This window comes from Mustela lutreola, chromosome 15, assembly GCF_030435805.1.
Source record: "Mustela lutreola isolate mMusLut2 chromosome 15, mMusLut2.pri, whole genome shotgun sequence".
NCBI classification, from domain to species: Eukaryota; Metazoa; Chordata; class Mammalia; order Carnivora; family Mustelidae; genus Mustela; species Mustela lutreola.
The window spans coordinates 1,701,965-1,728,716 of record NC_081304.1 but is presented as its reverse complement, the minus strand read 5'-3'; the positions used below and the strand labels follow the sequence as shown (position 1 = coordinate 1,728,716).

Sequence of the window (26,752 nt, the reverse complement as noted above, 5' to 3'; positions counted from 1 at the left end):
GCCACGCGTCCAGGGGCTGGGCCCGGCAGAGCTTCCCGCAGCTGTCAGGATAAGACCCTCTCACCGTGTCCCAGCTGGGGGACTTGGCCCCAGGCAAGGCTTCCCTGGATAATGGGGGCCCCTGTCAGGAATGCCTTCAGTGCGACCACCCCGGCCTCCTTAGACCCTGCCGTGGGAAACACATGTGTCGCACCTCAAAGCAGCAGCACCAAGCCGTGTAGGTCTTGCTGCTCGTGTGGCCCTCCTGTGCCGGAGCCACTTGGCACAGCAGGGGGGCCCGATCGCTCGCAGCCGCTGCCCCGCCAGACCACAGAGGCCACAGGGCCTTGCTGACTCACAGCGCCTGGCCTGTGCATCTGATGGAAGAGTGACAGCCTCTGCACCCCACGCCGCTGTGGCTGGCCTGGGGGATGGTGCCCTGAGTGCAGGCCCCATGGCCCTCCCTAACGTGGGCTCCCCAGAGCCCGGGCCACACACTCGGTCCCCTGCCACCAGGACACAGACGTGAGGCCGGCGGAGAGAGGTTCTCGGCAGCCAGACCGCTGCCTTTGCCTCCTCTCCAGTCCTCTCAGGCGCACAGAGAGGTGTGTGGGGTGTGTGACTGTGTCTCTCTTTTCTCTCCCCTCCCCCGAACGCCCGTGCAGACCGCCGACGACGCCGACGACGCCGCGGGGCACAGGAGCCTCGTCCCGGCCACGATGCAGACCGGCTTCTGTGACTGGAGCGCCCGGTACTTCGCCCAGCCTGTCATGAAGGTAGCGTGTGTCGCGGCACACACACCCCCTCCGGGTGCGCAGCGGGCCCGCTGGCCGCCTCTCGTGCAGACACGGGTCGGGCAGAGCCTTGCCCTCGGCTCCTGTCTTGCCTCCTTCCTTCCCGCAGAGCCCCGGCCTCTGGCCTCCGCGGTCGGAGCCTTCTGCTCCCAGCCGATGGCGGACCCTGCCGGGCCTGCGCACTGTCCCAGCTGGCCACCTGCCTGGCTCCCGCTGGCCCAGCCGCTGACCCTCTGGGTCTCCCGACCTGTCACATTCACGGCTGCTGAAGGGCCACCCCAGACTGCGGTCGCAGAGGCTGATGTGAGCAGTCAGGACAGCAAAGGAACGGACTCCCTCTTCCGCCCTGTCTTCTGAGAGAGACCAGGCCGGCCTGCCCTCCCCGAGCCACCTGCACAAGTGCGTCACGCTGTCCCGCTCGGCAAGGCCTCCGGGCCTCTGCGGCCTCCTGGTGAGGACGGCCGAGGCTTGGGCTTGGACCCGTCCACCACGGCTGGTTCTGGTGCATCATTCTACCACATCCCTGACCAGAGACATGTCCTGTCACCACAGATTCGAGCCACGCATCCAGGGGCTGGCGTGGGGCGGGCCGTGCTTTGTCCTGCTGTCTCTGCCCCGGAGCGCTGCGGGGCTTGTGGCAAGCTTCCCGGAAGCCCGCTCTTAGAGAGCTCCGTCTTCCCTCACGAAGGGCCCTGAAAACTATAGTTTCTTCTTCATCGTGTAACAAGCTACACATTGGAGCAAGCTCCTCGAGGAGGGCTCGGACCCCGCGTGACCACTTCCGTCCCGTTCCCTCGTTCCCATGGCAACGCTGATCTTTGTCAGTAGAAGCACGAGACGGTCGTCGTGGGGACCTGAGGCAGACAACGGAGCTGTAGTTCACCGAGCCCCTTGCTGACAAGGGGAGCCCTCCCTTCCGTCTGCTGAGCGCGACTCCCAGTGGCGGTCGGCAGGAAGCGTCGGGAGCCGGAGCAGCTGCTGCCTTCGGTGCAGCGACTCGCTTGCTGCAATGACCGAGTCCGGGAAAGGATCCGGGTCACGGAGCATCCGTGTGCTGTTTACCATAGCAGGAAGGACCCACCCAAAGGCCCAGTTGGGGACGAGGGCTTAGCCACGGCGGACTGTTGGATACGATGTTTCTTGTTATTAGAAAGTTAAGGTTGGAAATTAGTATCTTAAGGAAATGCTCGTGCTAAAACCGACAGGAAGGGGGAAAAAACAGGACATAAATCGGCCACAGGGTGGTCCTCGTGGGAACCAGAGCACACGGGACATGCACCAAGGCAGCCAGCCTGGCCCGATGGGGGGTCTCGGGTGACATGTGAGCCAGCCCTGAGCCTGTTGATCCTCTGTCTGCTCTCTGTCAGTCCCACTAAGCGCCAAGTACCGGCACAGTCAGGGCAAAGTACGAAAGTGGCAAACACGAGGCAGCCAAGGCCATGCTTACCCATGCTTACCCGCGCTGCCTGCCACCACCGGGTAGGCCCCCAGGCTGCCACCCGGGCCCTCGCTGAGGAAGGAATAAGTGAGCAACTGCTGGAGTTTGCACGCCGACGCCGGGGCCCTGCTGCTGTGGGCCGCGAGCCGACCTGAGAGCTCTGCTGCCGTCTTCTTTCGGGGAAATGGAGTTTTGTTCAGTGTCTGCAGAAGCTCGTCTCGCTGACACAGTCTCTTGCGAGCGAGGCCAAGTGGGTGGGGGCCTGGGGTCAGGGGCGGGGGGCTGCTCGGCCTCTCACTGAAGTGGCATCACCTGTAAGTTATGGGGATTTCTTGGTGTGGCGGTGAGCGGCTTTTCCTGACATCTGAAACCGCCATAGGCCAACACATTGCCGGCGGGGAGAAGGGCCGCAGGTCACCAAGCTCCATCCCCCCCGGCCGGAGACGAGTGTGGTCCTCCCAGGCTCTGGTTTCCTCTGGTCCGCGCGGGTCCTTGGGCCAGATTAAGCTGGGCACCTCCTGGGAGCGCAGTCAGTACACGCTGAGCGGCTTCCTGAGCGCAGGCCGGGGGTTTTGCTCCCGTGCTACTCGCGTGCATGCCCAGAGCCGGCACCGCCCCCTTTCCCTTGTGGCCGCAGGTCCGCTGCCTTCGTGCCCTCTTCGTGCACCTGGAGTGTGTCCTGGAGGGCCCGCTGGGGGCGGCCCGCGCATCGCCGGCAGGGAGCCTGCGGCTTCAGAGCATGGACACAGCCGTGGCCTGGGAAAGGAGCACCCTCGTGGGTGCGCCTCTGGCCTTTCCCGCATAGCCCACGGGAGGCGGCCAGGAAGTCGCTGCGTAAGCCAGGCCGTCTCGCTCCGACAGACTGTCGCGTGGCGGCGGCTCTAAGGGCCGAGCCCTGGCGTCCGGGTTGGAAGTGAAGCTGTCTCTGACCGGTTTTGTCCACAGTTCCCGACGTGGCTGAGATCCTGGGTGGTGGTCGAGGGTGGTCCAGGGCCTGGGAACTTCTCCTACATTAGTCAGAGACCCTTTCTAAACGTTAGAGGAGGAAGCGCTTTTCTCTCATGGAAATTCTTTAAGAATCGCCCTTGTTCCAGGGCTCACCCTGAGGGTGTTCTTTTATTCACTTATTTCATCATCTGGTGGTGCGTGCGGGGCAGCGGATGAGCCAGGAGCTTTTTGGTTAGCCTGTTTCACAGGCAAACTAAGAATAGCTCAAAGCTAGGATTGTACCCCAGAAGTCCGAGCGCTAAGCCGCATCACAGGTCCCTGTGGGAAACTGAGCTCGCCACCAGAGAGCAGAACTGTCCCCAGCGTGTCCGCGCACCACCACGGGGCCCTTGTGCTCGGGGGACCCAGTACCCACCCCGTGGCGGCCGGGCAGTTTCCACTTCTTGCCACTTCAGGTCTGCGGAGCCGGAAAGAACTGTGTTCTGGAGCAGGCCGCCCTGTGACATGAAGGACCCCCCAGCTGCCATTTTTGTGCAGAACCTGACAAGTTTTGACTGACATTCAGATGGAAATGCAGGAGGCCCAGGGTGGCGCTGGGGGGAAGCAGGGTTGTAAAAGACAAGATAATTCAAAATTCAAAACCGATTTCAAACCCGCTGCCAGCGGCAGGAAGGGGACGGCATGGTGCTGGCTTAAGGACAGGCGCACGGTGAGTGGCCTCAAGCAGGAGCCCAGAGGCACCCCACGCCACGACACGCTACAGCCGCAGACCGACGGCTTAGTGGAAATGGACGCGCTGCGTGACAGGCGCCAGCGACCAGAACTCACGCCGCACGGTGACGAGAGCGCAGATGGTCCCGCATCCAGGAGGGGAAATGAGTGTAGTCACAGCCGTCTGACAGAGAAAGACCGCTCCAGCTGCGGAAGCTTCCCTGGCAAATTTTACCCAAATTTAGGGAAAAAAATAATATGAGTTCTTTATAATCTACTGCAGGAAATGAAAGGAGCCAACACCTCCCAGTTCACTGTCTGAAGACAGCATTACGTGGATACCAAAACCAGTCAAAGACTTTAAAGAATAAAATAACCACAAACCAATGTCCTTCAGGAATGTGGCCTCCAAACCTCCAACATGATATTATCAGACCAAGTGCAGCAAAACATAAAACGGACAAGACGTTGCTGACCAAGCGGGTTATATCTCAACTATGCCAAGTTGTGTGAAATGAACCGTCGTCGAGTGTTTCGCAGACTGAAGAGAAGCCGTCTCATCGTCCCCGCAGCCGCAGGAGAGGGTTTGACAGAATCAACAACGGTCCATGATGAAAGTGTCCACAAACGAGGAGCAGACGCAAGCTGCCTTCCCCGTACGCGCCCCTGCAGAACGCCCAGCTGCCGTTCTCACCGGCGAAAGACACGCTGTCTTGTCTCAAAACCGGAACTACGGCGAGGCCGTCTGATCTCCCGTTCCTGGTGCTCAGCCTGCCGGAGGGCGGCGTGCAGGCGGAAAGGTGGGAGAGCTCTGCTGACGCCGCGCTGTCATGTGTGCCGTGACCCCCGGGGCATCTGCTTAATGTCATGAGCGGAGAGGAGCCGGTGACACTGCGGGATACACGGTCGTGACACCCGAACCTGTTTCTACAGGAACTCCTGGAAACTGAAATTAAACCACTTATAATAACACCCCCAAAACGTTACATACTCTGAATCTTCTTTTAAAAAAATACACATGAGACCCGACAGCTGAAAAATACAAAACAGCGATGAAAAAAACGCATGGAAGCCTGATGCGAGGCGCGCTCGGGGGCCAGAGCGTTCGGTGACCCGAGGTGTCCGGTCTCCCTAACCTGGCACGCAGGTCAACGCCAGCCCACTCCGTGTCCCAACGGGTTTTATTCTAAACAACAAGCCCGTTATAAAAATTACAGGAAAAAGCAAAGAAGCAAAGGAAAGAGCACAGTCGGAGGACCCACACTGTGTGACCTCAAGAGGCCACTCAGCAGTGGGCTGGGGAGGGCAAGCGCAGGCTCTGGGGGGACAGGACAGAGCCCCGAGACGGAGCTGTGGCACATCCCATCGGGCTTCCACAAAGCCCCAGATGGCAGATGGCCTTTCAGCGTGGGGCACTGCGGTGACTGGACGTCCGCTTGCCCAGAAAAAGAATGTCAGTCCATCTCCCACACCACATCCAGAAACCAACTCCAAAACCATCTCGTCCTGCCATGAAACCTACAGCCAGGAAACTTCTAGGAGCCCCTTCTAGGCAATGGATCTTTGAGAAGCACAAGCTTCTCAAAAGACACAAGAAGAAAATGGGAGGTGGGTTTCGTCCTATTAACCGCTTTGTGAATGTCCCTGTTAACATGAAAACACGAGCCACAGCCTGGAGAAAAACATTGTAAAACACACGTGTAACAAAAGTCTTGCATCCGTATTAGAAAGAACTCCCAGGGTCCATACAGGACACAATGCCCTTAAAAACCACAGACAGAAGGTTGGCCGAGACCGTTTCCCGAGAAGGTGTGCAGACAACAAAGGAGCACGGACAAGGCAAGTGCAGTTAAGACAGGAGGTCGCCGGGGGCACACACTGCCACAGGAGACAGCAGCGCGCCTCCGCACGATGGCAAACGTCTCAGACCCGTGAAGCCCAAGGGCTGACGAGGGGCGCCGAGCTGCTGGGACTCCCCCCCCCCCCCCCCGTGTGCAGAGGATGAGTATCACGGACACTCTAGAGACGTGTGGCCCCTCCCGTAAAGCTGAGCGCACACTGACCCACGACCCAGCACCCCTGCTGGACCGGCGCTCCCCTGGGAGCAGTGGGAACCCGAGTGCGCGGCCTCTAGCGGTTTCATTCATAATCACCGAAACCCGACAGAAGCCAGGCGTCCTTCCCCTGGTGCGTGAGCGGTGAGGGGCCACATAGGGAACCACCAGTCACCTGAGAAGGTTTTCCGGATAAATGGTTCGCGCCCAATGTTGCTGAACCTCGCGCGTTAGTGCTCACTGAAAGAACCAGATAGGAGGACTGCACGCCACCAGGCTCACACACCTGACGCTCCAGAAAAGCCAAATCAGAACGGGGACTCCGTCTCCGCCAGCCTGATGCTTTGCAGGGAGTGTCGTCAGAGGACAAAGGCGTTCGCGTCTGGCCGCGGTGTGCTCAGGGCACCCGGGCCTCACCTCGGTGCTGCTCCCACCGGCGGCACCAACGCAGAGCAGGCCTGGCCGAATCATGGGTGCCGTGTCGCCAGGATCCGCTGCCTCTCCGTGCGCTGGAGCCCACTCCTCTTTTGTTCCCGCACGACCGGAAAAGTCACAGGACGTGTTGGGGTGAGGCGCTGCCCTGTGTCGTCAGAAGGGGCCTCGTCTGTGGGTCTGAGCCTGTACCTCTCATTGGTAGCCTTCCCAGGCGCTGTCTCCCCTTTTGCCTTCCGGGACCCACTGATCCTTGCCCCAGTTGTTCCAGGGCCAGCCCAGACCGGAGGCCCCCGCCCCCGCATCCCCGGGAGGCCTCAGGGTGGGAAACTGTATCCGTGCAGAGGCCGGGAGCTGCAGGGACCGAGGTGTCCCAGCCCTAGTCGCGCAGACGCCCCCGCACCCGCGCCCGCCCGCCCTACCGCTCCGTCCCGTGGTTCTTCGCGGACAGTCCGCAGTCACAGAGCTGGGTGCAGGTCAGACCATCCCCGATGAGCTCCGCATGCCCTGGGGGCAGACATGACGGACACCAGTGGACGCTGCTGCTCTGGGGGCACCACATTCCTGTCAGAAGAGCGCAGGGACGTGACAGGGCCCGGGGGGTGGGGGCCTGCAGGCTGCGTGGGTCCTGCATGTCCACAACCTTCTTACCTGTCCTTACAGCCACGGCCTTGTGTCCTTCGGAGCCCCCAGCTCTGTCCCTGGGCCCCTGGTCTTTGGCCTGCACCAGTGGCACCTGGGCCCTGGGGCGTGGGCGTCTAGGAGCTCCATGTCTGTCCTGCCCGTCCTGCCCAGAGCACCTTCTGCGCTTCTGCCAGCGCGTTCCCACAGAAACCAGAGTCCATGAGAGGCTGGGGTCTCCGCCATCAGGTGCCCTCCATTCCTTTGGGCTGCTCTTGTCACTCGACAGTACTGACCCTCGGTCATTTCTTTTCTAGTAAAAGCTCCAGGTTGTCGCAAATGAAACCAACCATTAGAAACCTGGGCTCTAACCCGTCTGCCCTGGGGGGTTTTTTCCAGACCAAGGATCGTTCTGTGAAGGCCGACACCGTCTCTCCGTGTCGTCTCCCTGTTGTGGCTATTGCTGTTTTGTTCAGGGTGGGGTTGTGATTCTTAAGGAAAGCTAGGAGCAGAGCATGGACATGCTGGCCAGAGAGAGCCGCAGGCCCCAGCACGAGGTCAGGCAGTTCGTGTTTGTGACCGGACGGTGCGGAACATTCCTGGCACGGACGGAGACCTGTGCTGCCGTGCTCATGTCGCAGCCGCCCTGAGCGGGACCTGGGTTCCTGTCTGCGTGTGGACCTGTCCTTGCACAGCCGTGCCTGCGCAGGAGATCGTGCGTGTGGCCACACTCGCTGGCCGGCAGCCGGTGGTTTCTCCAGCAGAGGAAACAGACTGTAAACACCGAGTGTGGGCTGTCGGTGCCCGTGTGCTCTGTTCTCGCTGACCGCAGGCCCGCCATGGTCGGCTCAGCTCTCGGCTCAGCCGGTGGGGCTGCTTCATGGGACTTCACAGACCGGGGCTTTGGAGTAGAGAGTCCGAGTCCATCCAGTTTACTCGCCGACCTGTGAGGATTAAGGAGATGCTCCGCTACTGCACGAGGAGACTGCGGCCCTGGCTTCTTGGCCAGCGGCAGGCCTCTCGCGGACTCGCACGTGCACACATGGGCCTTCCTGCTCAAGGAGCGGAGAGCGGGCCGGTTGGTGGAGGCCCTGCTCCGCTCAGGGGACATGGCTCAGCGCACGACGCCGTGGCTTGGCCGGGAGAGTGCAGGGTTCTCGGGAGCTCGTGGGAAGCTGAGCAGTTCTGCTCGTTCCTGACAACCCCTCATGGGGTCTATGGGCTTCCGCCTGTGCCGTGTCCAGTCAGGCCCTTCTGTTGCTGCCCTAACGCCCTTTCTGTTACGCGAGAAGCCCTGGTTCTCCGCATCAGAGAAGGAACACGGGCAAAAGCCCCAGAGCACACCCCCTGCTTCTCAGCGCGCTCAGGCCCACAGGCGTGTCCTGCAGAGTCCCGCCGGTTCCTTCTCCCAGAATCTCCTTGTCTGCTTCGGAAGTGGCCGCCCAGCTGCCCTGCCAGGGCACTGGGCTCCTAGGAGTAGGACAGTGCACGACCCTCCAGGACTGGGGTGTCCCTGAGTCTCCACTGCCGTCCATCCTGGCGCTCCGTCAGCCCCCGGACCCTGTGGCCCCGCCGATCATGCTCTGTACCTCCCGGCGGGCAGCGGGTGCTCTGGCCAGACCCGAGAACCCAGACTTTTCTTTCAGGCATAGGGTCAGTACTTGGAGACACGGCAGGTTTGGGTCCAGAGCTGCACAGTAAACGAGCCGGCATGTGCGTGTAAAAGCCCCATTCGCTCTATGCTCCATCCGCCGAGCGCACAGCAGCACGGGGGCTAAAGCAGCCTGTAGACCGAGTGGACAGACGGCTCGCGGCTAGGGGAGGCCGGCCGTCACATGGGCTTTCCGAGTCACAGTCCCTGACCCCAGAGCCCGTAACAAACGTACTGACAGCAAACGGTGTGAGGTGCCGTGAGAGTCACCGAAGCGTGACCAGGGACCCGGGGGGAGCACGGGCTGCTGGGAAGGCGGTGCCCACGGGCGAGCGGGGCGCAGGGTGGCCGCAGACCTCCCGTGAGGGACAGGCTCAGCGTCTGTGAGGCGCACTGACACATGGCGCTGTAGCCGTTCCCGCCAAGGCTCACGCGTGTGTTTGTTGTTGAAGATCCCGGAGGAGCATGACCTGGAGAGTCAGACCCGCAAGGAGCGCGAGTGGCGGTTTCTTCGCAACGCACGGGTCAGACAGCAGGCGCGGCGGCTCGTCCAGAAGGGTAAGCCGCCCGGATTTGCGGGGAGGGGGTCTCCGAGGGCCTCAGTGACGCAGGCGCCCGCCCGCCGTGGTGTGGGGCACAGACGGGGTCCTGAGGCTGGGGATGCGCCCTGGGCCCCAGGACCCCCAAGTGCCCTCCCCCAAGGGAAGCCCCGATGGCTGGTGGCCTCTCACGGGCCCATGGCTGGGGCACTTTGCCGTTTCCTGAGGGGAAGGAGCGAGCGCCCCACCCCCACCCGTGCTCTCTCTGGGGACACAAGACAGGCACGAGGCCCTGGTCGTATCCTGCTGGTCCCCACCCGTCCCCGGGACAATCACTTTCTGTCAACCAAAGCTGCACTTGGGCCAGTTTCCAAACTGCGACCAGATTTGCCGAGACACACCAGACGGCCCCTGCGCGTGCCCCCAGCCTCACCCGTGGGGAGGCAGCCTCAGAGGGCTGCGGGCAGGGCTGGGCCACACGCCCAGGGCACGAGGCAGGGAGGGAGGGGCGGCCTCAGGCCTCCATCGTGTGGTGGGGTCAGGGACAGGGATGCCAGGCAGCCTCTCCACCCCCACTCCGGGGATGGGCCACCATAAGGGCCCAGCCCCTGTGGCTGACTCAGTCCCGCGGTCCTGGGTGCACAGAGCCGGGTGCGATCGCATCTCCTGGGGAGCCAGACGGTGGACCGACGCTGCCCGGCCCCGGCACAGAGCGGGAAGTCACGGGCTCTCGGCCATTCTGCTGATTGACTGTTTGACCTTGCCTCTCTGTCCTCTACGGTTTTGTGACGATTTTCAGGTTGGGGCTAAGGGCCCACGAGGCAGGCTGTCCCTGCAGACAAGCGGGGCTGGGCAGCCACAGCCGGCACGCCCCGTGCCCCTGAGCACACAGGTGGCGACGTTAGAGGCCACTACCGTGCCCCACCGGCTGTGTTGCCCGCTCCCCACACTGCCTTGGGGCCGTGTTTCGTTAGCGTGTGTAGTCACTTCTGCCGAAAACTAATTTCGGCTACTCACAACTCCGTGCCTCCATGAGGGGCTGCTGGCAGCTCTAGTGTCCTGGAATTCGGTGTCTGCTGCCCCTGCAGTCCCACGGGAACACGTGGCCGGGGCCTGCTGCAGCCGCGGCTGCCTTCTCCGGGAGAGAACCGGCCGGGACGGGGGGCGACGGAGCCGGGGGCTCTCCAGAAGCAGCTGGCTCTCCGGACAACAACAAATGACTCATTGTCAACCATAGTCAGGTTCTCTTTTCCGGTCATTGTGGGGAGAAGATGCCGCCTTGTTAGACCAGAGTGAGGGCAGTGCCTGGCGCCACTGCTGGAGACGTCAGCTGGCGGGACGTAGAGATGGAGCCATCTGTGCGGTGGCCCCAGCCACCAGAGACGGGGATGCTGGTGACACCACGGTCCCCCTCTGCACTCCGCGTGCAGTGTTCTGTCTGAGAGCCGCTGTGCACGCGGCAGGAACGGGACGGGCTCTGTAGGTCAGCCAGGTGACCTGCGCCCCGTGTCGCCCCAGCCGCCTTGGCGAATAGAACCCGTGTTGTCCCGTATGCACGGCGCACCCTGACCTGGGACCCAGGTGTCCCCTGCGTCTCCCAGTAGCCCACAGTCTAGACCTCTCCACAGAAACCCACGGTCGGGGTGAGGGCCACTCCGGGGAAGAGCCTGTCGCCGCTGGGGCCACAGCCTCTGGGCCTCTTTGCCTCTGTCACACTGCCCCCACGCTTGTTATCAGGTGGTTCCTGGTGTTTGCCCTTGAAATCAGGGGGAGGGGGTGAGGGACCAAAATCATCGTGAAGTCAGCGCCAGCACACTCCAGGGTTCCAGGGGCAGCTGGCGCCTGAGGCCACTGCGTCCCGGAGACCAGATCAGCCTCGTGTCCGGCCGCCGCCTGAGCCACATCTGAGCCGGCCTTGACCTCTTAGCTTTTTTAGCCTCTTCCAACTATTTCTCTAAAACAGGCTCCTTCCCCGGGCCTGCTGTATGGGGCCCATTTGGTTCCCCTGTGATCTGTGGGGATTCGGGGCCCCCCTCCCAAGGGCCGAGGGGCCCCCAGGCTTGGCCGCGTGCATGCCTGAGGCTGCCCCCCGGGCTGAGCCAGAAGCCACAGCTCTTGGCTTTCTTCACCGGCCCCAGCCCGTCGCGCTGCTCTGAGCTCAGCTCGGGCATCCTCATGCGTGCAAGTTGACAAGCTCTGACTGAAAACTCGCCGTGTGTCCGCCTCACTCTGGGAGCTGTGGGGGGGACCCTGTGGTCGAGGATCCAGACCCTCGTCCGACCCCCTGCTTGGCCTGTGTGTCCCCGGCAGCCTCCCGGGTCCCCGGACAGGAGACGCAGCCTCGGTCCCGGTGGCGTGATGTCAGCCCAGGTGCCGGATGCTGAGGCCCGTCGCTGTGTCTCTTCGGGCAGGTATCGCAAAACTGGACGACCAGATCTTTCTGAACAGGAACCCCGGCGTCCCCTCTGTGGTCAAGTTCCACCCCTTTACGCCGTGTGTGGCCGTGGCTGACAAAGACAGCATCTGGTAGGCGGGGTGCCCGCGATGGCCACGAGCCCTCTGGGTGGGGGGCAGGCTCTGGAGCGTGCGGAGGAGTGGGCGGGTGGGGACAGGCTCTCCGGTGTCACGGGCTCCCCAAAGCCACACGGAGGGGGAGACGCACCTACGAGGGCTTCACTCCAGCTACTCCCTGTGGGGCGCGTAGACACCGACTTGAACTCACGGCGGGCCTCGCCCTGTTGCCGTGGGGAACGTACGCGCATCGCAGGGACGACGTCTGGGGTGCTCTCGTCTCTGTTCCTCCCCTTCGCTTTATCCTGCAAAATGCACAGAAATTCAGCGCCATAACCGTGTGTAAGCCGTTCGGGGGCATCAGGCGCATTCACAAGGACAGGTAGCCGCCGCCATCCGCCTCCAGAGTGCTCTCTGTCCTGTAAAACTGAAGCTGTCCCCGTCGGTCCCTAAGCCCGCCTTCCGCTCCCGGACGCCCGCCCTCTGCTGTCTGTCCCGGGTTTGAGGCCCCAGCGACCTCACCCGCCCTGTGTGTCTGGCCCCTCCCACTGAGCACAGGGCCCTCGAGGTCTGTGGCAGGTGTCATAATGGCCCCTGCACAAGCCGGGTGACAGCCCGTGCGTGACGGATCACACTTTATCATCCATTCAGCAATGGACACGTGGGTCATTTCCACATTTGTTTTTTCAGTATGTTCATATGGTCAGGCTCTGCTTTTATTTTGTAAAACATATGTCCACTTCTAACTTAGAAGAAGGCAAAACGTAAAACAGAACGAAGTCTGCCTTGATGACATATTGGGTGTGGTTTGGTTAGAAAAGGAAGTGGATGTAAATCACAGCAGAGTGTTGGAGATCTGCCCCCGAGTGGCTTCTACCTGATACCAGAGGACTTTGGTTTTATCTCAGATTCGGGTCTGCTCTGAAACACCCATCTCTTTATATTTTTAACAGCTCCTTTTTTTTTTTTTTTTTTGAAGATTTTATTTATTTATTTGACAGAGATCACAAGCAGACAGAGAGGCAGGCAGAGAGAGAGAGGGAAGCAGGCTCCCCGCTGAGCAGAGAGCCCGACGCAGGGCTCGATCCCAGGACCCTGAGGTCATGACCCAAGCTGAAGGCAGAGGCTCTAACCCACTGAGCCACCCAGACACCCCAACAGCTCCCTTTAAAGTAGAAGCGAGTCTTTAAGGCTTCTACTGGGCGAGTGAAATTAGGACTGTGATACGCGATGTTGTTCATGTGCTCGGGGTCTCCCAGACACACGTGCTCTCTCGCTTTGTACCTGTGTCATTCTCACAGTCGTCCCCCCATTGGTGGCTTGACCGTGGGCGGACGATGTCTCGGCACACCCAGCAGTGGGACTCCGGGCCCCGTGGCACCCCCGTGACAGACCCCCCTGGGCACTCGGGCTGCTTGTCCACATCCTGCCAGAGCTCGTGGCCCTCCGTGAGAGTGGCCGCCCTGGCAGGCGTGAGGGGGACCGCCCTGTGGCTTTGGTTTGCATTTCCCTGACAACTGATCTCTCCTTCCCCGAAGTTTCTGGGACTGGGAGAAAGGGGAGAAGCTGGACTACTTCCACAACGGGAACCCTCGGTACACCAGGGTCACGGCCATGGAGTACCTGAACGGCCAGGACTGCTCGCTGCTGCTCACGGCCACGGGTGAGTGCGGTGTGCTGGGCCGGGCTCCGGGCCCCAAACCCAGCGTGGGGACCCTGCACATCTTCACGCACAGCCTTTTCTGACCCTGAGCGTTGCTCTGGCAGAGGGCACCGCCCGTGGTGAAACACACCATCACGGAAGAGGGGGGAGGTTTCCGACAAAGCAGGCTTCACCCCAAGACAGCAGGGCCAGCAGGTGACCGGTGACCGGCAATGTCCAGGGACCCCCGGCCCTCCCCTGACCGGGAAAGGTCCATCAGCTTCTCCTTGTGGCCTCTATGATGCTCTTGGAGGCGAGGCTGGAGGGAGTAAGGGTCCCAGGCACAGAGCATGAGGGCAGCAGGCGCCACCTCGGCTCCCCAGTGGTCCCCGGAACCTCCCCACTGCGCCACCGTGCGTCCGGCTCCCCTGGGCCAGGCTCCTGCCTCCCGGCGGGCCGCTGCGGTGCTGGGTCTCACCCTTGCTTTTTGGGTCTGGAATGTCTCCGCTCTACCCCTCCTGCCGCTGTGAGCCACTCCGGGGGATAGCATCTCCCCTAGCCATTTAAAGACAAGACCTCACTGTTTGTGGGGGTGAGACGTCGCCACTGGCCTAACTGCACCTCCTTCAGGGATGACAGGCCCTGGGGAGGGACTGGCGGGAAGGGAGAAAGAGGGCGCACGAGGCAAGAAGAGGTAGACGTGCAGGCTGCTCCCATCGTGGCCTGCCCTGGCCCGTCCTGTCCGCGGCCCGGCCCTGACCTGTCCTGGGCATGTTCCCATCATGGCTTGCCCTGGCCCGTCCTGTCCTGGGCATCTCCCTGGCCCGTCCTCCTGGGCCTGCTCTGTCCCTGACCCGTCCTATCCTAACCCTACCCTGGCCCGTCCTATCCTGACCCTGGCCCGTCCTGACCTGGCCCTGTGCCTGGCCTGTGTTAGGCCTGAGCACCTGAGCCATCAGCATGGCTGAGCAGACGGCACTGGGCGGGCTGCCTCCCCTCCTTCAGAGCGCTCCTGGGCCCTGCTGTGTCCATGGGGAAAGGTCCTGCTGGTGGCCTCTCTCCCAGGCAGCGCCCGCTCGGACCAGATGAAGTCAAGCCACAGCAGTTGCGTCCCCCACAGGTGTGAGAGTGAAGGAGCGGCCGGGCACCCGGGGCGGTGGGGGGCCGGGGCGGCTCTGCGGATCGTAGGACAGGTCGCACTGAGCACCTCTGAGCGCCAAGGAGGTGGGGAGAGAGCGATTTCCCGGCACAGCAGGCGCAGGAGCGGGTCCCCAGGGGGTCCTGGTGGAGGAGCACAAGGGCTTGGGGTCCAGAGCAGAAGTTCACAGTCACCGAGGCCAGGGGCAGGACGGGTGTCAGCGGGCACGCAGTCCAGCGGGCCCAAGTGACCTCGTCCTCCGTCTGTGCTGTGAGGCAAGTGGTCATGGCCCAGGTTGGGGGTGCTGAAGGCCACACTTGAGCGCTAGCACGTCGGAGAGCAGGGCTGGGCTGGGCTGTGGGCACCGCAGGGGGGATGGACACGGGGCAGGGCGGCTCGCTCATGCTGCTCAGGCTCACAGGAGAGCATGAGGGCTCTGTGCTGAGGGCCATGTGTCGGGTGGGCGGGCAGCCCACCTCCTCATGTGGGGAGCCTGTGGGCCACATACTGAGGGCCCACCTGTGTGGAGCAGATGTGAAGGGGTGCCACGGAAGGCCTGGCTTTTTGCCGAGAGCACCACAGGAGGGAAGGAGGGCCGCCTGGGGTCAGAGGTCAAGGGTAGTGGTCCCTCAGCGCGCCTGCTGCGGCTTCCCCAGCAGCCCAGACCTCCCAGGAGCAGCCCCGCTGCTGCCACGTTGGGCCGCCTCACAGAGACCGCGTGGTCTTCTGTCTCGCGGAGGGCACCTGTCACCCAGGGGGCTCCTCCACGCGCCGCAGCGGCCAGGCCCGTGTTCTCACCTCCTGCTCTTCTCTCCCCAAGATGACGGCGCCATCAGAGTCTGGAAGAACTTCGCAGATTTGGAAAAGAACCCAGAGATGGTGACTGCCTGGCAGGGGCTCTCGGACATGCTGCCGACAACTAGAGGTGGGTCCTCCCCGGGGGCCCAGCCGCCACGTCCCCCTGGCACTTCCTAGTGCCCAGACCGTAAGCCAGCTGGCCACCTCGTCCCCGTGGCCATGGCCTGCCTGAGGCGCGGCCCGGGGCTGGTAGAGGACCTGCACCCTGTGCTTCATTCCCGGAGGAACTCCCTGAGGACGGGACGGTGCATCGCGGGTGGGCGTGCGGGCCGGTGCCGGAGGCCGAGGACGCTGGCCCCGCCTGCACGGGGCCCACAGAGGCGTTCTGGGAGCCGAGCTGAGCTGGCGTGGCTGTGGCGCGGCTGACCGGCTCTGCCTGCTGCCCATGGGCTGGGCCCACACGCCGCCCCGCAGGCCGGTCGTCCGGGGGCCGGAGCGGGAGCTGGACCGGCGGCTCGTCTCCTCCGAGGGCCCGCCGTGTTGCCGCCGCGCGTTGGCAGCGTGTCAGGTCTTGGCTCCCGAGAAGCCCAGCTGTGGGGATCAGGGTCCTTGTCACTGAATCGACAGGGAAAGCGACTCTGTCCTCCTGCCCCTGCGCGGCCGGCCTGGCCTTGCTGCAACTTTGTGCACTTCCCACACGGCCCCGTCTGTGTCCCGTCGTCGCGTGGCTGTGCTCGTCATAGCCAGTCATCTCCGTGGCTCCTTCTCTTCCCTCTGTCCCAGCACCTGTCCCAAGGAGTCACTGCCCCTGGGAGGTGACCTCACGCGGGAGAGGCCCCCAACCCCAGCGTGGGCGGCTCCAGGCAGAAAGCTCTTTGTGGGCTGCTTTAGAATGTTGTGGTTTTTTAATTATCTTTGGAATAAAACAGTCATCCACGCTGTCCCCCACCGCCTCCCCAAGGCCCCAGCACGGCCACCTCTGTGTGGCCTGGGCCCCTTCAGGCCCGGTCCCATGACGAAGCGACAGTCACCATGTCCTTCCACTGTGGTCTCAGTGTTCCCGGATTAGAGCGAAGGCATGTCTCCCCCGCAGACCCCATTGCCCCCCACCGTGCTGGCAGCTCTGTGATCCCAGGACGCCCCGGGGCGGCCCACCCTGACCCGGGCACTCGTGCTCGCGGCTTGCACTGCTGGCGCTGACCCCGAAGACGAGGTTTCTGGTCCTTCGCTTCCCACTGCCGTCCAGCAGGAGACACACCCCAGGCCCCAGCTACCCCTCCAGCCCCTGCACACAGAGCCAGAGACCCCTGTGTGGACGTGGCAGGGGCTCAGGGCCAGGCCAGAGGACGGGAGAGTGGGAGCCCTGCGGCAGCTTGGGGTACATTGTTTCTCGATTCATTTTGCCACCGCCGCCTCTCTGCCCCCAAACGATGTGGGTGTGGTTTCCAGATACCAAGAACGGTCTCTCCCATGATGCCGTTCCCTTTGCTTCGGCCAAGGTGAGGGACGCCGGGGAGCATGGCTCGCGGGTGTGGTGGGGGGTCTAACTGGGAGCAGAGGAAGCAGGGCCGAGGAGACCGATCTAGGTCCGAGGTGCCCCTGCACTTATTCCTGCCCATCAGGAAAGCCCACGTGTCACTTGGGGTGCGGAGAGCCTCTCCTGGCCCCAGCTGTCCACCGCAGGCCTGACTTGCTAGTTGGTTCCACAGGCGTCCACGTGCATGTCCTACTGGTCCCGCCCCCTCCCCCAGGTTTTCAGAAACCTCCCCAGGAGAGGCGGAGTTGGGAAGGGGCCAGGAGAGCAACAAGGGTCTTGCCTCCTGGTCTTTATCGGTAGGTCGGGGGAGGGGCCTGGGGGGCGCCCCGATTCTCCTCGGCTACAGAGCCGCGGTTTGGTCCCGTCCTCTGCCTTGTAGCCAGGCAGCCATGGGCTTAGCAAATGGTTATTTCCTTTGCTCTTCCTGAGACACCGGAAGGATGAGAGGGGCGGGAAGCCCAGGGGGACAGCTGCTCTACAGGTCAAGACAGGACGGGCCCAGGTGCTCCTGGCCACAGCCACCCCGACGGGGACCCCCATCTCGGGATCTAAGCTCTGTAGCCAAGAGTCACATCTGGTGGCATTCCGGCCCTCGTGCCAACCGCTGGTCACCTGGTGCCTGTCAGCCGCTGGCTTCCTTCCCCTGCCCGGCCCAGAACCAGTCCTGGCCTCTGACATGACAGCCAGCCGAAGTCTGGGCTGCAACCCTAGGGAGACACGTAAAGAGACACGGAGCGAGGCCACCACGAGCCACTTCCATGGCCGCTGCTCTTCAACGTCTGGGGCACGCGCCGCAACACGAGTCAGGACCCTTCTGAGTGCTGGCCGTGGTCTGGGGGACCTTCCCCGCTCCAGGTCACCCACGCAGGTGCTCGAAGCCACCTGCCCCACACGGGGCTCCAGCCGGGCCTGCAAGCTGTCTGCGGAGACGCGGCAGCCTACCGCGTCCACCAGCCGTGAAGCGCGTCCCCGAGAACATCCTCGGAGAACGCCCCCAGGGAACTCGGGGTGACCAGGTGGCTCGAGCGCCGCCGGCTGGGAAGGCTCTCACCCCTTGGCCAAATCCACTCTGACCGCTCGCTGGAGGTCGGAATCCGCGGTCTGAGAGGAGGAGGCGCCGTTTCTCACGGGAGGCAGGGGAACTGGGAGCAGGGTCCGTGTGCCCTCAGCTTGAGGTCCCTCTGGCTGACGTGTGCGCACACGCACACCCTTGGGCACACGCACGTGCACACAGACACCCACCCGCGTGCGCATGTCCTGAGGTAGAACCCAGGTGGGCCCCTCTCAGGGCTCCTCCGCCCCCGTCCCCATGCTGGTGTAGCTGCCGGGCAGCTCCTGCACTGGCCACACCGGTCCCATGCCCTTCTGGCCCCGAGCCGCCCGAGCCAACGGCGCCTTCGCCCTCGGAGGCCCCCGGGACCGGCCGCAGTGGACTTCGCGGCAGCACTGACGAGCGCTCCAGCACTTGGAAGTTCTAGTGGCGCGTGTGGTTGGGTTTCACGATGTGACAGAGCCCCTTCCGATTTCCAAAAACCCTGGTAATTGAGTTTCTTCATCTGTCGGGTCCATTTTGGGCGAGGTCAGCCCCTGCGGTTGGGACCGTGGCACCCTGTGACCCGGGCCGCCCCCACCTGCCCCCTCCCCTGCTTCTTTTGATTTGAGTGTTCTTCCTGCCCTTTGGGGTTGCGTGACTGCTGACTAGCCCCATGTGAAACCCGTGATCCCTGTGTCCTCGGAGGTCTGGCCTGAGAGGCCTCAGTGTGTCTCGACCGCCCTAAGCAGAGACAGGAATGCCTTCTCTCTTCCCTGAGACCACCCTGGCGGCGGGTGGGATCCCGCCTGGCCACTCTCCTGCATTGGTGGCATTTGTTCTCACGCCCATAGAGCTCTTTGGGGCCGTCAGGTGGTTAGGCTGTGACTCTGCATATCTGTCCCATGCACACCGTCCCCTCCCGTCTAAAAGAGCATCAGGCAGCGGCACGCAGAGGTTACAGGATGAGTCAGGTAGCTGTGGAAGGCGCTGAGAAGTTGGAAGGAAAGCTGTCGAGATGAAGCTCCCTCGGGTCTGAGGCCTCGTGGTTGCACCTCCTGGGTCCCTTTATCCCAAACATGGGGACTTGCCTCCCGTGGGCTCAGGACCTTATCCCTCCCCTCTGCTGCGCTGCCTTCCTGGGGGCTCCTGCAGCTTTCAAGGACTGTGCTCTGCAGACTGCCCTCAGCCGGCCTCGGTCAGGACGGAGGGTGACCCGACAGCACCCCCTGGAGGCAGGGTGTGGACACTACCGCCTTCCGGACCCCCAGACCCATTGGACGGCCCAGGTCTGCAAGCTGGACACCAAGAAGAGCATTTCGGTTTCATGAGAGCAGAGAAGTCGTTCCAGATCGAGATTGTTTTTTCTACCTAAACTTTTGAAAAATCATTTTTTTCAGAATTTAATCCGAAGTTTCTTATAGCATCTGTCTCCACCTGAAAAACCCATATATAAGCTTCACAGCCAGCAGAACTCCCACATGCAACTGGCCGTGGACACAGAGCTGTTGAGCCAGGTTAGCAAACGGGAAACCTGAACGATCCCAATTGACCGTCGCTTTTCTCTCGTAATGTCCACCTGTGGGTACCTCATGAAGGGACAGGGCTCGCAGACCCAGACGCACATGCGACCCGGACCTGTGACTCACGGGGTCAGGTCTAAGCTCGGAGAGCCTTCATCCTGGCCTCTGTCCCACAGCCCTTCGCAGGAGCTGGTGGCGTTCTCCGCAGGGGGCAGACGAGGCCGTGGGTCTGGGGGCCCCTGAGCCGCCACAGCGAGGGGTCGAGGAGCTGAGAGCGAGAGGGGCCTTCAGATCTCAGACTCACGGTTCAGCGTCCTGTGTACCATTCTGGGAGCTCAGTGACTGCGTGAAGGCTCCGGAGAGGAAGCACCAGCCGACAGGAGACAGGCTTCTGCTCTTCCGGAAGGAGAAACGACAGGGTCACCGTCTCTGGAAACCTAGAGAAAAGCCAGAGGACCACCTTCCATGGATGGAGCTGGGGAAGGCAAGAGGCCGGACGGCGCCTGGTTTAGCCGTTTCAGCTGCTTGGGGGTTCGTTGGGGTTGCTGCTGTGGACAGAACCCAGGACGGGACAAAGCTAGGGCCCTTCTGCACCTCGGCACCCCCGAGAGCCAAGAACACATCGTCCCGCCTGGGGGGTGTGAACGGCGACATCAGCCTTGGGCCTTTGGCGTTAATATTCATCAGCTGGAGCAGCTCGGAAGCCGGCTGAGGGCCATGGGAGAGCCATGATGGCCCCGGCAGAGACGCCTTGAGCTGGGCGCTCCTGGAGCCGCCGGCCAGCCTGTGCTCCGTGGGTGCCAGAGCAGGAGCTGATGGCGGCTCCGGTTCCTCCAGCAGTGCGGCCGATCTAGAATCCGGAGTGGGCAGGACACAGACTGGAGGTTGCGCGGTGCAGGCATTCACAGGCCGGACGCCACGGGAAGGCTCAGCATCGATGTCCCGCAAGAGAGAATGGGGACACCTGGACACAGGCCCGCGATTCCCCCCTGCGCCAGGGGACAGGCCCCTCCGTCTCAGTTCCAGAACTATAGCTCCCCTGGGTCTGCCTCAGGTTGAGGGCGGCAGGTCCCCAGGTTCAGTCCACAGGACAGGGTCCTCGGCGGGCGGTCTGGACTGGCCGCGGTGTTACAGAGATCCAGACGGTTAACGCGTTTGTCCCTTTCCACCGTCTACTGGGCCGGGAAGCTCTGGAGTCTCAGAGCTGCATGTCCCAGGCACCCGAACCCATCTCTGCCGCACGGATCTACGTCGTGAGGAAGAAGTCCCCTCTGGCCAGGTTCGAGATTGGGTGGTGCGTCCAGGCCTGGACCCAGGGTAAAGTCAGGCAAGATTAGGGGTCTGCATCTTGGGGGAGTGCCCACCCCACCCCACCGTGGAAGGGGGGGTCAGCCATCCCAGGAACGTGGAAGGTGGTCGCGTGTGCTCTGGGGTATTGTAGTTGCCGGGCTGGCAGGAGTCCTCAGCTTTTTTTTTTTTTTTTTTTTTTTTTTTAGATTTTATTTATTTATTTGACAGAGATCACAAGTAGGCAGAGAGGCAGACAGAGAGAGAGGGGGAAGCAGGTTCCCCGTTGAGCAGAGAGCCGATGCAGGAGCTCGATCCCAGGACCCTGGGATCATGACCCGAGCCGAAGGCAGAGGCTTTAACCCACTGAGCCACCCAGGTGCCCCAAGTCCTCAACTTTTTAAAAAACCTCCCTGAGGCTGTACGCAGAGCCAGCACCAGCCCCGGGGGGGGACGCACCCCACCAGCTGGCCGAGAGACCCTGGGGCCCGAGGGGATGACCTCTGCCTGTTGCTTGAGGGTTCCTAGATGCCCGTGTAGAAGTACCCCATGCAGAAGACTCTGGGGCTTGAGCTCTGCCGTCCATGCCCACTGTGGCCTCATCTGGAGCAGGACCACCACGTGCCTGTGTTCCAGATCAGGAAGCCGGCGTTGATGAGCGACAGCCGCCTTCCTGGCACCGGAGGCTCCACGTCCAGGCGGTGTGTCTCAGGGTCACAGGGTCAGAAAATATGGCTCTCACGATGTTTCGGGCCCTTGTGCGTCCTATCTGGGGTCCCATTCGTCCCTAGACCGATGCACGGGACACAGGAGGACCCAGCTGGCTGCAGTACGCAGTACATGGACGGCTTCTGGTCCTCTGACCACAGCACTTGCTACTTTCAGCCGGAACGGGCTTGGCGTCCCGGAGTCCGGAGCTCACAAGGAGCCAGAGCTCGTGCGTGCTTCGCTCCCGCTGCTCATGGTGGGAGCGGACTCGCTCCCAGAGGCGCTGCACCGGATGGAGGCACCGAGGCCGGGGGTGCCCGCACCCAGCTCCCTATGCCCGAGAGCGTCCTCAGAGTGGTGATGAAGTCAGAACAAGAGCGTCAGAGCCGGCCCTGGCCCGGGCGGGCTCCCATCAGGAAAATGCCACAGGAAGGAGGCTGCCCCCCGCCCCTTCGCTGGGGCCTGGGTTGGCCGCCCAGAGCAAACCGGAGCAGGCCCGCATGGCTCACCCCCCGGCGCAGGGCCGCTGCGTCCCCTCTCCACTTGTCCCCATGACCCCAGACTGTGGGACCGAGACATGGACACAATCATCCTGATGCCCTCTGGCCTCCACACTCACTGACTGCCCGACTCTTAAGTCCCCGGCGGGGCTGACGCCGACACCAGATGGCCTGCGAGGGACGTCTGAACGCACAGGGTGTGCTGTCTGCCACGGCAGCCACCCCACACGTCCACACCTCGGAGGGCCCACGTGCTCCGCGGCCGCCTGGGACGATACGCACGTCCCCGCCAGGAGAGAGCCTTGTCAGCAGCCTGTCCCAGCTCTGTCACTGGCACCCCCGCTCCTGTCCGCTGCTCCCCCAAGGCCATGGCCTACAGGCTGACGTCTGGGGTCTGCAGTCTGACCACAGCACTTTGGACTTGGGAGTCTGCCGTGTTCTTTAAAAGACCCTCACAGAGTCTGTACCAAGCAGATGACTTGGAGTTTTACACATTACAAAGAACGCTTCTTAAGACTGGAGCCACTGCAGGAAACCTGGGCCTCTCCTTGGCCTGGAGCCAGAGGACGTGTAGGTTTTCCCAAGGCCAGCTGGACACAGACCGGCGGACGTAACTACCCCCATGTGACCAACTCATGCCTGTCCAGCTTCATTGTTCTCCTGGGTCACACCTGACCTTTCAGCCCCCTTTAGACTTGGGTCTTCGGGGCCTTGAACAAGCTTCCGTTTGAGCCCGGTGTGTCCCCATAGAGGAGGTTTGTCCGTCTCCCACCATACGAAGCTGTGTGCCGCCCGGCTGTGTGCGTGTCCCTGCCCCGTGGTGCCAGGCCGTCCATCCCTCGGCACGTCTGCTGCTTCTCTGCTGCGTCAGCGGCTCCAGACAGAAACTCACAGAGGCACGGGGTCTGTCTCCCTCCCTAGCCCGTGGAGGGACTGGCCCCTGGGACATGGGCTGGGGCAGCTGCCCAGGCAAGCCAGCAGGGCCGGCCCAGGACCACTCCCGGGGTCCCTCAGCTGGTTCCCGATGGGCTGCCGCTTTGAGTGATGCCGTGGGCCTCCTGCCCGCCACTGCTCTCGGGTCCTGACTCCAGAGGTGATGTGCTGAGGGGCCCAGGATTGACAGGAGCCACCAAAGGGCCCAGGTCAGAATTCATGCTGTCCGTCCTCAATGTTAGCAAATACGTCAAGCCCCGGGAAACATGGGGTCGGGAACAGTGGGGCTTCAGACACTCCTTACCCCAGGACGGGGGCCCTCAGCACCCACCCGCCTCCCTCCCTCCCTCAGAGAGCTTCCTGCACAGTCACCCCCGACATTGTGAACACCCTGCCCCCTCTTGTCTGCCCTTCCCCACCGCTGGCCATGTCTGCAGGCTCGGTGTGGCCCCCTGGCGTGGGGGAGATCATGTCCTGGCACGGAGCAGCCCATAGGGACCGCCCCAGGGGCCCTGTGTCCACATCCAGGAGGTGACTATTTGGTCAGGAAGACCCCCACCCATCTGCATAAGAATGTTCCAGAACATTCTCATGCACCAGAAGGAAACCCTGTGCCCACAGGTTCAGTGCCTCCCTGCAGAGGAAGACCTCCACATCTGGGCCGAGTTGTCCACACTTAGATGACTCTCCAGGGCCCGGCACTGCTCCTGGGGTCACCTAGGGGGTAGCCCGGGGTTCGGAAGGGAGATCGGGGCCTGGAGGGCGATCCGCCACCCAAAAAGAACGAAGTAGAAGGGAACAAGGCGTTATGGGGTCTGGCCTGAGAGGCCTGGAGAACAGGATGCCCAGGGCCGCGGGGGCCGCAGAGCAGCAGAAATGAGCTTGGCAAGTGTGACCAAAGAAATATACAAATGAGGTCATCACGTGAGTGACAGAACAGGAGAGATTTTGGTGGCACAGTGCAGGTCACAGCACACGCATCAGTGGAGGAAGAAGAGCGGGAGCACCAGCAGCCGCGGGGTCTGGGGGAGCCCACTGCGGGGGTCTCTGCCGCGGCTGCAGGTGCCGCCTTGCCTGGGGACCCTGACCCCCCCACAAGTGTGCTCGGGCCTCGAGAAGACGTTGCCGCTCCGGCCACGGGGTGTGGAGTCAGGGAACGGATAAGTGCTAACTGGTCCACCGGACCCCAGCCTGTGGGGCAGGAGGAGTCGGCACCGTGTGGCCTGGAAGGGGAATGCGGTTCCTAGAAAACACGCCCCGTATAAAATTGGGGGCATCGGCGGAAACCATCCTGGTGCGTGGACAGGGGCGCGTGGGTGGGGGACGCGCACAGCCCGGCGTGGGAAGGTGCCTGCGGCCTGGGGACGGTCCAGCCGGGATCAGAGCAGGCAAGTGAGGCTTTTCTCACGGGTCTGAAGTCTTGCTTCCTTTCAAAAGAACGAAAGGAGGGAAGCGCCAGCTGCTGTTTGATCTGGGTGGTGGGTACAGGACCTCCCCTGGATATCTATAGACTGGCTTGACTAGACCGTCCGTGAGGCTGTCGTGCTGCCTTTAGGAACGCTGCAGTTCACCCCATGCGGCCCTGCGTGGGCCTCATGCCCGGCAGGCTCTCCTCGGCCTCTGCAGAGCTCCTGCGCAGCCCCGAGAAACCGCGTGCTCAAGTCTTGACGTGGCCGAGAGCAGTGTCGCCGTCCCCGCTGTGAAGTTGCACAGCTGCCCACTGTGCCCAGGACAATGGGCATTTTGAACCGACAGTCCTAGGACGGCGCTGTCCCAGCAGCAGAAAACTGGGCGGGGCGGGGATCCATGGACCCCAGTCTGCTGCCCAACCCAGACGGCGAACCTGGAGCTCCCGTGGGGTTGGGGACCGGGCCGTGGCTGGGGTGGCGTGGCACTCCGTGGTGCTGAGTGGCTGCTCGGGACAGGGTCCCGAGTTGACGGCAAAATGGTGTGTGTCTGTCCAGGAGCCGGTATGGTGGTGGACTGGGAGCAGGAGACCGGCCTCCTCATGAGCTCAGGGGACGTGCGGATCGTCCGGATCTGGGACACAGACCGGGAGATGAAGGTGCAGGTAACCGCGGCCCCGCCCGGCCTCCCGACTCTGCTGCCCCCCCGCCCCCACAGACAGGCCCCTGTCCCGGAGAAGTGAGAGTGGGGGTCGTGGGCCTTCACGCCGTCAGGCGCTAATGACCTCTCACGGCCCATTTATCGCGACACTTTGACCCTGTATCACAGCGTGATTAAGCCTATGCTAATCCTAATCATTTCCAAACATATTTTATCCATGCAAGTGAGGGAATATCAGGAAGCAGCAGAGTGAGCACATTTTAAATTGGAATGGTGAATTATTTGCATGCTTCTTAAAGCATCTTTTATTTCCAGTTTTAATCAGCAGAGCAAGGACAGAATTGGTTTTGACAGAGCCATCCTGGAAGGGGTCGTAGGGCTGCAGTGAGCTGGGGACCACCGGGGTTTTGGGTGGTGGTGCTGGCTGTAGCTTGAGGCCCAGGAGCTCCGCCTTCCTGGCCTCCCGGCCCGGCCCGGGGCCTCCCGCCAAGCCCGCAGTCACACAGGCACCCAGCAGAGGAGGACGGGCCCAGGTCGAACGGGAAGGGTTGGGGATGGGGAGCCGGCTTGAGGCCGGGACACAGTTGTCCGAGCTGCCACAGCCTGAGCAGAGGCGACCTCCCTCTGCCCTGTGCTCAGGTCCTGCAACGGCACAGTCGGCCTTTGTCACGCGTCCTTTCTGGGCCCCGGAGCTGGCCAGTCCCTGCTGCCCTCCAGTGCAGTGTGGACACCTGATGCCGGCAGCCCCTACTCGGGAGCCCATGCCCGCGGCTCTTGTCTTCAGCTCAGCTGCCCGGGGCTCGTCCCTGGCCCCCGGCCCCCTGCAAGCCTCGGAGCAGGCCGTGTGGTCCCAGAGGTGCGGCTGCCGCCCTCTTCCTGATGCCTCTTCAACAGACTAGGAGCCACACGTGTGGGATTTCTTCCCCAGGCGCCCGATAGCAGCGAAGCCCTGATGAGGGGAAAGTGCTTTCCTTCTTGTGGCCCCTGATAGTCCCCTGCGCCCTCCTACCCGGCATTCCTCACCCCTGCATCTACTGCCCCAGCAGGAGTGGCAAGGAGGCAGTTTACAGAGACAGAGCTCCCTAGACCCTCTCCTGAACTAATTAGGAGGATCCGTTCCTACCGGAATGTGTTTTGTCTTCCTTTTGGGAAACAGGGAGACACTGGAAAGTTTAATTGGTACCAAAAGCAGGTTCCCAGAGTCGTGCACTGGCTGCAGCCCTGGGGACGGGGAACTGGCTCTTGGGTGGGTGTGGCCTGACTCACTCGGGTCCCCTGTGGGCCCCTCAGACTCCCTGGGCCTTCCAAGCCTTCTCTGGTGCAGAAGGCAGGGCTCCCCTGCCGGGGTGATGGCGTGACCGGCCACTGCTGGGGGCCCTCACCACAGTCCCTGTGTCCACACCCAGGACATCCCCACGGGCGCTGACAGCTGTGTGACAAGCCTGTCCTGTGACTCGCACCGCTCCCTCATCGTGGCTGGCCTCGGCGATGGCTCCATCCGCGTCTATGACCGGAGGATGGCGCTCAGCGAATGGTAATCTGCCCCCCTCCACCCCAGCACCCTCCAGACAAGGTACTCATGTCGCTGCCAAGTCTCTGGGCCCAGAGTGAGCCTTCTGAAGCCCACCGGGCACCGCCCCCCACCAAGGCCACATTTCCACGGCACGTGGAGGGGGAAAACCAGCCGGGCAGGGAGCCTGGCAAGATACCACCCTCTCTGAGCTCAGTCTCCCTCCTGTGCGTGGTAGACGGCCAAGAGGACAGTGTCTGGGAGTCCCCGCCTGGGCCCTGCACTGGGCTGAGTGACATGCATGTTGTGCCTGTTCCGGGCTCTGGGGGCCAGGTGGAGCTGGGCACTGGGGGGCGAGTGCTGTTACCTTTGGGCAGGTGAGGTGCTTGGGTCCGGCCGGC

At 62.7% G+C, this 26,752-nt stretch overlaps 1 protein-coding gene across 2 annotated transcripts in view; it reads left to right on the top strand.

Annotated features, from left to right (window-relative positions):
* Positions 1-26,752, top strand: part of RPTOR (regulatory associated protein of MTOR complex 1) — a 308,508-nt gene that overhangs the window by 276,881 nt on the left and 4,875 nt on the right. For both annotated transcript variants that reach the window (XM_059148815.1, XM_059148816.1), the window contains 7 exons: positions 645-755; positions 9,081-9,186; positions 11,579-11,693; positions 13,217-13,341; positions 15,279-15,383; positions 24,739-24,845; positions 26,248-26,375. In XM_059148815.1, coding sequence (XP_059004798.1) covers positions 645-755; positions 9,081-9,186; positions 11,579-11,693; positions 13,217-13,341; positions 15,279-15,383; positions 24,739-24,845; positions 26,248-26,375 — 797 coding nt within the window. The remainder of the gene's footprint in view (positions 1-644; positions 756-9,080; positions 9,187-11,578; positions 11,694-13,216; positions 13,342-15,278; positions 15,384-24,738; positions 24,846-26,247; positions 26,376-26,752) is intronic.